This window comes from Chanodichthys erythropterus, chromosome 23, assembly GCF_024489055.1.
Source record: "Chanodichthys erythropterus isolate Z2021 chromosome 23, ASM2448905v1, whole genome shotgun sequence".
In the NCBI taxonomy this organism is placed as follows: domain Eukaryota; kingdom Metazoa; phylum Chordata; class Actinopteri; order Cypriniformes; family Xenocyprididae; genus Chanodichthys; species Chanodichthys erythropterus.
The window spans coordinates 19,637,222-19,649,122 of NC_090243.1; the positions used below are offsets into that span (position 1 = coordinate 19,637,222).

Genomic DNA, 11,901 nt, shown 5'->3' on the forward strand with positions numbered 1-11,901 from the left:
GCAGAGTAAGACATGACGGAGCTGATCACGAGGCCTCGTTCCTCAAGAGCTCCCAGTGCTGATGTTTCTCCGGTCCAGACGAGCCGTATCCGAGCGTCCGGCAGGATTCACAGCAGTCACGTGATTTACAGCTCAATACTGAAGCAGTCTTTCAATGTGCTGCCATTGCTGTTCATTCAATAAAGCTTCTGAACGCGTTACATTTGTGTCGGACTGCATCATTGATCAGTGTGTCGTTCATTCAAAGTCCTGCACTAAAGTTTCAGCTGCTTTTGATTGATTGTAATAGTTGAGAACAGCTGCATTTAGCAGGAAATGTCAAATGAAGCTCTTGGGGTTTGAACATGGTCACTGGAGACGGAGCTGCTCTATTCTGAGAGGATCACAATCACTAAACCTGCCAATGCAAATGTGATTTTCACCTCAAACTCACAGTTTCACTCTTTGATTGGTTCAACGCTCTCAACTGGAACACTTTCACTTCTGCTCATGAGAAATGAGTTATGAGTAATACATTTAGAAACAGCTTTAGATGAAGGAGCTGCTTGAAAAACATCTGCATGTTACTGATACACCATGACTTTAGTGTAGTTTAATGTACAAAAACAAAACAACATATGAATCTACATATTAATTTACACACTCTGTTTTCTCTGATTCTGAGCATAATTGAGTCAAACCCGTCTGTCACAGGACAGATCACAGTCTAATAGAGCTGATTTCAGTCATAAGTCAGTTTTGAGCACATGTGTAGTTCCTGTGTTTGTCCTCTGTGTGTCAGTAGTGTGTGAAAGTGTGTGAAAGTGTGTGAGCAGCTGCAGTATCAGTTCAGTCACTGTGACTCTGACTGACGGAGGTTTTTGTACGACTCTTTATCACTGTGTGAACACATAGTCACTCGCACAATAAAGACCACTTGTTCTGCAATGGTAACTCTGACAGTAATAATGTCCAGCATCTTCAGTCTGGACTCCACTGATGGTCAGAGTGAAATCTCTCCCAGATGATCTACTGCCACTGAATCTAGATGGAGTTCCTGACTGGAGTTGGTTTGATGCATAAACCAGAAGTTTGGTAGCGTCAGGTTTCTGTAAGTACCAGCTAAGAAGATGATTTCTATTAATACAGCAGTCTGGATCACTGCTAGTTTTACAGGTCACAGTGACTGATTGTCCAGTTTGAGAGAGCAGCTCTGAGGGAGTTTGAGTCACTGTCACCTGACCAACAGATTCTGACAAGAGAGAAAGATTAGAAATCACAAACACGTTTACAACCATATATCTTCACAACACATAAAAATAACAAGTAAATAATGTCTGTAATCTTTACTGACACAAACCTCGACATAATACTGCCAGCGTCCAGATCAATATGGTGCTGAAAGTCATTTTTGTTGGTTGTAGGTTCAGTTCTAGTGAAAAACAGTTGTTGATCATGTTTGATGTTTGACAGAGTTATAAACACATGCAGAGCACTGAAGCGTGTGTCGCTCATGTAAAACACTCTCTCTATGCAAACGCTTCAGGAGATTGTGGGCAAGTTTAAGCTGGTTTAATATTCTGTTTCATTCAGACTTCAGAAACATGTTAATAATCCAGAGCCCCTTTTTTTTTTTCAGAAAATCTGCACAACTTTAATTGTGAATTTGCTGCTGTACAACAGTTCAATAAACAAGAAGCTTAAAATTTAGACACAATATTAACAGTTACTTGGTCTGTTTTTGTTCGGCCAACTGAAATATTTGCAAAAAAACCACAGTGCGACTCACAATAGTTCCTGAATGAAATAGTGTTTTGAATGAATCATTTGAATGAATCAGTTATTCACTCATGCAGACTGTTCCTTGTTCCCAAAGACATAATGGGTGCTTCTCAATACTAAAAATTGATGCTTCCTCATTTCCTCACTCCTCCATCCTCCAGCCCGTGACCCGGAAACCGATCGAACACCTCAAGGAGGCGAGGAATAAGGAGCGAGGAACCTTCCTGAGGAGTCATGAGTGAAGATACACAGGTGTATCCTTCCCTCGCATCCTGAGGGGGTGGAGCTAAGACGCAAGGAAAAGAAGTGAGAGGAGGAAATGAGGATTCAAAAATAATAAATGAGAAGAACCCTATGGCTGTGTCCCAATTCAGAGGCTGCATCCTTCAAAGGCCACATTCAGAGGTCAGTTGCGTCTCTGCTGTGCGACGAAGGCTCCTTCAAATGCGTCCTTCATTTCCTGTGAAATGAAATATACAAAGATGCTCTGCGTCTGAAATCGAATACTTCCCTATATAGTAGGTGAAAAAATTTAATTAGTTGAGTTTACTTAGAAAGCTTAATTAAACTGTTGGGTTTAGCTACCACACAGTACAGAGTAACATCTCTTTAAATACTCTGACCAAGACAGAAACTTCTTTCAAATGGAAACATGAGTTTACAATGGTAATTTGCATTAATCAGGGTCCCAGACTGAGTAGTTTACACCTTTTAGGGACAGAAGTCCATTTGTATGAAAGACCCGGTGAAGGTGGACACACCCATTACAGAGAGCAAAATATCTCTAAAATCTTTAAACCTTTATTACTTTCTGGTTTACTTCTATGGGAATGAGACCCTTGTACCAGTCGCACTGAGACATTTCAAATGATACCAAACATGTATAGTATTGTGTGATAACTGTTCACATTGAGCCATATAGATTTTGGGTGAATTTCAGGTCATCTCCGTATGTAGAGAGAAGAGATGGGGGAAGAGGGGGTGAAGGAAGGGAAATGTAGATTAAGGCATTGCTGAGGTGTGATTGCGTCTCGAATGGGGATGCTAATTTTGCAAGAGAGAGTTCAAATGTTAATTTCCTTTGTTTTCTCAAAGAGTGGCCCTTTCTTGGTCCATCATGGCATCAGTCTTACAGGAGCATGAAAACACCTGCAGATACATGATGAAAAAACAAGAACATGTGGCCAAATTATGAACCTCATAGATAAAAGAATATATAAATGTATTTTTTTTTTTGAGGTGCACATGCATGACAAACACATTTATAGTTATTTTGAGTGTTTCTGGTGTCACAGGATCATCAAACTTTGAGACAGTTGAGTTTGACTAACAGAGAGACGAGGTTTGTTCATATTCATTAGTTTACATCTGAAACATAAATTCAGTTAAAAGTGTAAATTACAATTCTTATCTTGCTCATCAGTTAAAAACTTGGTGTCAGTAAGTAAATAAAACACAAAATTCATGCTTAAATAAATTCATGTTTAGTAAAATCCATAAATAATGCATTTATATTTTTAATTTATAGAGTTATGCATAAATAATTGCATAAATATGAATGCATGCATACATAAACAAATAAAGTAATTGTTCCAGAGGCTTAGATATGTATCCTTCTTATTTTTCAGTGCAGATATAGACTGTTTTCTGTGAATGTACAAGATTTCAGATTCATTAGTGAAATAACGAGAAGAATAATAAAGTGCAGCAAACAGTGAAACTATTCACACTACAGACCAGTGTGTTTATAATGAAGACAATACATTAAAATAATATGGCAGTTTGCAATATCAAGCAGCACAATGAGCTGTTTTATACATCTAAAAATAAGTGTAAGCGGATCATACTGGAAGACACACACTGAATTTAAAAATGATGTTAAACATAAGGTGGTGTCATAGAGGCCCATTCGACCGCTCCGGACACATCGACACAACGGTCAACATGACGCTGTTCATCACTCACACTTACAAATCAATGACTTTCATCAAAAATATCACAGCATTGTGCAGCACATAAACCACTGAGCTTTAAACTCCAGACGGACAGAGGAAAAGCTTTCAGAGGTGAGGATGTGCTGGTTTGTGTTTTTGTATAACTCAATATGTAAAATCACATTAATGATCAACTAAATGCCGTGAAAATAGCAGCTAATGTCTATTGCATATATAGATATTCACATGTGAATGAGGTTATGAAGGGAATGAGGCAGTAGAGGGCGATACTGATTATTCCTTAAATATCTGCCACACATCTTCCTCTTGGAGCTCGTGGACATGCTGGAAATCACTAGAATGAGAGTTGAGGTTTGGACTGTGTTCTGATAGAGGACTGTGTGTGTTCATCAAGTGGAAGTTGATTTGATTGTTTTGCTGCTTGAGGTTTCTGCAACTATTTATGAGTGTTTGATGTTTTTATACTTGTGATTTATGTCAGTATTGTTGTTCTTTTGTATAATAACCACACCTTGATCCACATGTTGATCCATATCTCAAATAAAAGCAACTAATGGAACTTTGTGTTTTATAATCGATGCCCCACAGTGATTTTACTATTTAACTAGTTCTCATGAAACTTTATTACAGAGGTTGCAGATGCAGTCAGGAGTTCACTTGCTCTCCAGTGTTCATGGACCAGATCTGACTGATCCAATATGGTGGACGACTCACATGTAGATCTCAATCATGTCACTGATCTATAAGAGCACAAAATCTCAAGGCAGATATACATTTTCCACAACATTTTTAGTCTAAAGAGGGTATGAATATGAGGAAATTTAACAGTGACACTGATGGACTTTGTCTGTTTCTCTCAGCTAATGCTTTGAATTCTGACCTCAATAATTTATAAAAAAGATTAATTTAGATGATTTTATTTCTGATGTTTGTGTGACGATGTTGTTTCAGATCCTCCTTTGAGCAGCTGCAGTATCAGTTCAGTCACTGTGACTCTGACTGACAGAGGTTTTTGTACGACTCTTTATCACTGTGTGAACACATTTTTACTGTTGAAGTAGTTGTAGTAGAAACTCTGACAGTAATAATGTCCAGCATCTTCAGTCTGGACTCCACTGATGGTCAGAGTGAAATCACTGTTAGATCCACTGCCTCTGAATCTAGATGGAGTTCCTGACTGGAGGCTGCTTGCTCCATAAATCAGGAGTTTAGGAGCTTCTCCAGGTTTCTGTAAGTACCAGGCTAAACAATTACCATTATACACTCTACTGCTGGTTCTACAGTTAATGTTCACAGTTTGTCCTGGTTGAGCTGCTGTCATTGAGGGACTCTGAGTGACGGTGATCTGTCCTCTACACTCTGAAACACACAACAAGAAGAAAATCAACTCAAAACTTTGACAATATACTTGAAGAAATGAATTGATATCAAACTTGTGCTCCACAAACCTTGAGCAAACGCTGTGAGAGTCCAGATGAAGATGATGATGAAGGTCATGTTGATGAAGATTGTTGTGTGTGTCAGTGATGAAGTGTTAAACTCACAGCACTATAAACACTCTCAGAGCACTGAAGCATCTGATCAATATGCAAATGAACTCATTCTGTATTTAAATGAGGCTCTAAATGAAGGTTCAGGAGGAGCTCGTTCATCTCATCCTGTCAATCACAACATCAAATATAAGTGTGAACTTTAAAAACTGAATATTAGCTGAATATTAACAAATAATGATGTGCATTAAAAAATCATTTATAATAAATACTGCAAAATTCCATAAAAAAAACAAAACACGAATTGTCAGTTTTGATTTCATGGTGACTTTAAACACAGAGAGGTGAATGATGTATTTGTCTTTCTCTGTATTTGAATATCTTTTGTTGGACTGAAGATTGTTGTCAGCAGACGGTGCATGGTCTGTAAGCAGTGTAAACTTTCGCCCGTACAGATACTGGTATAAATTACGTACTTTCTTGAGTAATTTCTTGCTAACACTGATGCGACTGTAATAGTTTAAAAGTCCCAGAAATGAACAAAGTTGACTGACGTTATTCGGTGCAGACACATCCATGATTGTCCTGATCTTTTCTGGTATCTTATGAAGACCCTGAGCATGAATGATGTGCTCCAAATACTGCAGCAAATCTTTAAAGAATTCACATTTCTCGTGTTGAACACACAGCCCAAACTCATCCAGACGACTGACGACTGCGTCTACATTCTTGAGATGTCACTAGATAGCAATGAACATTGGGAAGGCCTTGTAAAATCTGATCCATGTAAAATGGGATCCATTTCAGGAGCTGAAGCAATACCAAGTGGTAATCGATTTTAACAGAAGAGCCCCTGTCCCCGTGGAGATAGTGAGGCATTTGTGTGAATCTTCTGTCAAGGGCACTTGTAAGTCTGCATTGGAGAGGTTCAGTTTGGTGAAGCGTTGACCCTCTGCCAATGATGTGAATAAATCCTCTATTCGTGGAATCGGGTAACGTTCAACACAAAAGCCTGGATTCACTGTTACCTTCAAATCTCCACAAATCCTCACATCTCCATTCCTTTAAAGGTGCCCTAGATTCAAAAATTGAATTTATCTTGGCATAGTCAAATAACAAGAGTTCAGTACATGGAAATGACATACAGTGAGTCTCAAACTCCATTGTTTCCTCCTTCTTATATAAATCTCATTTGTTTAAAAGACCTCCGAAAAACAGGCGAATCTCAACATAACACTGTTACGTAACAGTCGGGGTGTACGCCCCCAATATTTGCATATGCCAGCCCATGATTGATGCATTACACAAGGGCAGCCAGTATTAATGTCTGGATGAAAGGCATTAGACAAGGGCAGAACGTCTGGATGTGTCAATGAATCAACAGACTAGGTAAGCAAGCAAGAACAATAGCGAAAAATGGCAGATGGAGCGATAATAACTGACATGATCCATGATATCATGATATTTTTAGTGATATTTGTAAATTCTCTTTCTAAATGTTTCATTAGCATGTTGCTAATGTACTGTTAAATGTGGTTAAAGTTACCATCGTTTCTTACTGTATTCACGGAGACAAGAGCCGTCGCTATTTTCATTATTAAACACTTGCAGTCTGTATAATGCATAAACACAACTTCATTCTTTATAAATCTCTCCAACAGTGTAGCATTAGCCGTTAGCCACGGAGCATAGCCTCAAACTCATTCAGAATCAAATGTAAACATCAAAATAAACACTGTACTTACGCGATTAGACATGCTGCATGACGAACACTTTGTAAAGATCCATTTTGAGGGTTATATTAGCTGAACTTTTTTTTATGTTGTTTAAGGCAAGCGCGAGCTCTTGGGGAGGGGGAGCACCAGATTTAAAGGGCCACACACCCTGAATCGGCTCATTTCTAATTATGCCCCAAAATAGGCAGTTAGAAAAATTAATTTAAAAAAATCTATGGGGTATTTTGAGCTGAAACTTCACAGACACATTCAGGGGACACCTTAGACTTATATTACATCATTTAAAAAAAGTTCTAGGGCACCTTTAACAACTGGCTCGATCGGCTGCGGCTGACTGCAGTTATGACACCTAAATCTTTCTGCAATCATGATCAGTTTCTGAGAGAAATGTTCTTTCAAAACAGTTATAATGTCTTCGTATGACTTCACACCCGACTTATCTGGAGCAATTAAGCTTCGCAGCAGTCCTTATGTAGATGAACCCATTACACTCATCAACACCGCAACTCGTTTCTCATTTGCAATGTCATTTGCAGAAACAAACTGTTCAAACCTTTCTATGTAGGTAGCTCTGTGTTCAGTTTACTCATCAAAGGCATCCATATGACCAATAAACTGCAATTTCATTGGGTTGTTGTTCCAGAACTACATTCATCAGACCTGCTGCATTCAGTAGCCAGTATTCAGAGTTCGCCAATATGTTATATATTTATCCTTTTATATAACATGAACATTACGCTGAAACGAGTGCCGTGTTAATTCACTTTTGTTTACTGGGAACTCAGTCTTCTTTTGTTACTTCAACACAACAAACAAAGCAGTGAACTAGAGCGCCCTCTGGTGCACAGAAACATTAAGGTCATATATCACAAATAATAAATTCATTATTAGCTTGAGATGAAGCAGCTACTTGAAAAACTGCTCAAGAACATCTTTATGTTGCTGGTGATACATAATTACTTTACTGTGAAGTTTAATGTACAAAAACAAAACAACATATGATGACATTATTGTTTGTTTGTTTTCATATCATTTTACAAACATTTCTGAGCATATTTGAGTCAAACCCGTCTGTCACAGGACAGATCACAGTCTAATAGAGCTGATTTCAGTCATAAGTCAGTTTTGAGCACATGTGTAGTTCCTGTGTTTGTCCTCTGTGTGTCAGTAGTGTGTGAAAGTGTGTGAAAGTGTGTGAGCAGCTGCAGTATCAGTTCAGTCACTGTGACTCTGACTGACGGAGGTTTTTGTACGACTCTTTATCACTGTGTGAACACCCATTTACTGTTTGGATAGTGTACACTCTGACAGTAATAATGTCCAGCATCTTCAGTCTGGACTCCACTGATGGTCAGAGTGAAATCACTGTTAGATCCACTGCCACTGAATCTAGATGGAGTTCCTGACTGGAGTTTGTTTGTATAATACATCAGGAGTTTAGGAGTTTCTCCAGGTTTCTGTAAGTACCAGGCTAAATAATGTCCATTAGAACTATAATAATACACATCTGTGCTGGTTTTACAGTTGATGTTCACAGTTTGTCCTGGTTGAGCTGCTGTCATTGAGGGACTCTGAGTGACGGTGATCTGTCCTCTACACTCTGAAACACACAACAAGAAGAAAATCAACTCAAAATTTTGACAATATACTTGAAGAAATGAATTGATATCAAACTTGTGCTCCACAAACCTTGAGCAAACGCTGTGAGAGTCCAGATGAAGATGATGATGAAGGTCATGTTGATGAAGATTGTTGTGTGTGTCAGTGATGAAGTGTTAAACTCACAGCACTATAAACACTCTCAGAGCACTGAAGCATCTGATCAATATGCAAATGAACTCATTCTGTATTTAAATGAGGCTCTAAATGAAGGTTCAGGACTCAGGAGCTCGTTCATCTCATCCTGTCAATCACAACATCAAATATGAATCATGTAATCATCAATATACTGTGAACTTTAAAAATGTAGCATAAAATTTAGAACAATTCAAACCACATGTTAAAAAACAGTGAAAATGAAATGTAGATGAAACTTATCATCATCTAAGCAAAATCACATGAGCAAAAGTGCTTTAGTGATCATCAGCTCGACTGTAATTCGGCTGCAGGCAGGGGCGTCACTAGGCCCTTTTTAGGGGGGCTTCAGCCCCCCTAAACTTCTGCCCAGCCCCCCTAAAAAAATATTTGATTAATAAACTTTTGATCGCTTCAGTCCCCTTTAAAAAAAACTCATTTGAAACGGCGGCAAGCTGCGTCAAGTTTCGGCTCCTCCCCTTATCTGAGTCTGCTTGGATTTAGCGCATTTTTCAATCTGCAGGGGCGCCGAGCAGAGCGAACATCAAAGAGCACAAGGTGTGTGTCGTGTGTGCGTGCATTTATTGATAGATTGCTAATGCTATGATATTACATCTGCATCGGTGCAGTTCTTTGTCATAAATGCATTGCAGTTTACATAATGTAATGTTACTGGAGCATTGGGAGCACACGGGACGGCTCGGTTTCTCATCCAATACCAATACGTTTCGCTGCGTTCACCTTCAGCCCTTGTGTGATAGTTGTTTTTTATTCCTACAAAAATGAAGTGATTAACACCCATGAAAACATACTTTAGATTCAGAAAACGATCATGATTTATTTTAATTTACTTTTTACAATTACAGACATATTATAATGTATTTTGACATTGCATTATGCAGCCATGCACAGAAATGACACACATCATTGTCTGAAAGCACTAGATGGCCCAGAGAGAGAATGTGGAGTTATTTTGTTTTGTATTATTAAATATAGTTTTGTATTAAGTAATGAATCAGGAGGAGTGTCATGATACATAAATTAGACAAAACGTAGAGTAAAGGGATTTTTGATTTTCTTGATTTATACTATTTATACTAGATTTGTACTTGATTTATAGAAGTGGCAAATTGATAATTCATGTTGTTATTTTTAATAAATAGAAATAAATATAGAACAGTAATCATATTGCCAATAGACAATTACATTAATACATGGTTTGTCTATATTCTTAATGAATATTAGCTGGTTAGTTAAAATACTTAAAATGACATCAATTTTCATGGGGTGACTTTATGAATATCCAACCGTATTGTTGATTATAAAGGCTAAAAAGCTAAAAAACTAAAATAATTTATATTTCATTGTAGATGGATATACGACATTTTTTCTTGTGGTGCGGGAGTAGGTCTGCAAATGAGCAACAGTCAGTCAAATAATATTTTTTTAATCATACCCTTATTGGGGGCTGAGCCCCCCTAAAATCAAAATCCTAGAATCGCCCCTGGCTGCAGGTACGAGACCGCAGGTGATCACAGCTGTACTGATGACAGAAACCCTTCAACAGTTTTATTCATGTTATCTTGCACTACATCACTGTGCCACTAGAGGGCGGTGTGAACAGACAGACACACTGATGAACAGGAACGGTCGAGGTGAATAATAATGAGTTAATGCAGTGTTGAATTTATTCGATGGGGCTCCAGTGTGTATTTAAACGGTTAAACACTATATATTATAGCACTATATGCAATTGCGCCACCCAAAGTGACAAACAGGTACTGTAGTCCTGGCCGTAACAGGTTATATGGCCAATGTAAGACAAACTCTTGGTCTTTAGACAGCTTTAATGCACATGAACATCCTCTAGCATAATAGGATTAACTTGTAGCTTGAATTGTTATTGGGATCTTTTACAGTTCAGAAACTTCAATCCAGAAACACTTTCCAAATAAAATATGAGTCTTTAAGTATCTCTTTATGGAAGTATTATTCTATGTACTATATTAAAATAGACAGATAATATTGTCTCTTTCCTTTAATTGGATGGCAATACATTCAGTCACGTCTGGCAACAACAAATATGTTTTCAATAGTATATTATAAAATTAATATTAATATAAAAATGAATGATCTGTAGGTATTTTGGAGATTACAGTTTTTTTGCAAAAACTAATTATATTGGGCTTTATTAAACTTTATGAAACTATAATGAATTTAGGCCTATATGCATTTTTATACTACAAATCAATCTATTGAACCATTTACAGACTTTCATAAAGAGATCTGAAAGGATTTGTTGTCCTGTGGCTCCCTCTGGTGGACAGCATTAGTATTATGACCTTCATCTCTGAATCCCATTCATATAAATGACTGATTTAAAAAAAGTTCCTAAAAACTCGGCATGTTTACTCAGAAAGTCTTGTTGTCCATGTGTATGAAATTCTGTGAATCTTGGATTCAAACATTCAAACTGATGGAAACTGATAGAAAAATAGATTTCTTCTCCTGTGGTTCCCTCTAGTGGACAACATTAGTACAACATGTTGTAGTCCGTCAGCCATTTTGAGTTGCTAAAAACTTTTTTTTCGATCTCCTAAACCACTTGACTGATTCACACGAAATTTTGCATGTCATCTATAGACACTAATGACAAAAGTTATCAAAAGGATTTTAATTAGTCAAAGCGTTTAGAAGATAGTTCATTTAGCCATGGCTCAATACACTTATAAAACTATATCTTCTCAACAATCTGATGAATCCAAATTCTGTTGATCACTTGTTTGATGTCTTCAGGGTATCTAGATGATACACAGATAAATTTGGGGTTAAATAGACAAATGGTCTAGGATGAACCCTTCAGTGTTTGGATCTCTGATAATCTCACCTGTGCTCGATATTCTCAGTCGTCTGAAGCTCTAAAATGATGTTATTGACTTCAAATCTTCTCATCTGCTGCAGCCCTCATATTTGTGAATGAACTTATTCAGTGTTTCTAGCACAAATCACTGTGACTCTGACTGACGGAGGTTTTTGACTCTTTATCACTGAACCAGGATAGAGGTTGATGATCCCAACTCTGATAGACGTCAGGACTGCTTTTACAGGACATGGTGAATGTGTTTCCTAGATGAACAGATTTCACTGCAGGCGTCTGAGTCGCTT

At 37.7% G+C, this 11,901-nt stretch overlaps 2 gene segments (V, D, J or C); both read right to left on the bottom strand.

The window, feature by feature from the left end:
* Positions 1–4,743: 4,743 nt before the first annotated feature.
* Positions 4,744–5,228, bottom strand: LOC137013721 (Ig kappa chain V region K29-213-like). The segment is given in 2 exon segments: positions 4,744–5,075; positions 5,165–5,228. Coding segments are annotated over 2 exon segments (381 nt in total).
* A 2,958-nt stretch (positions 5,229–8,186) lies between these two features.
* LOC137013509 (immunoglobulin kappa variable 4-1-like) lies at positions 8,187–8,680 on the bottom strand. The segment is given in 2 exon segments: positions 8,187–8,542; positions 8,632–8,680. Coding segments are annotated over 2 exon segments (387 nt in total).
* Between the last annotated feature and the right edge of the window lie 3,221 nt (positions 8,681–11,901).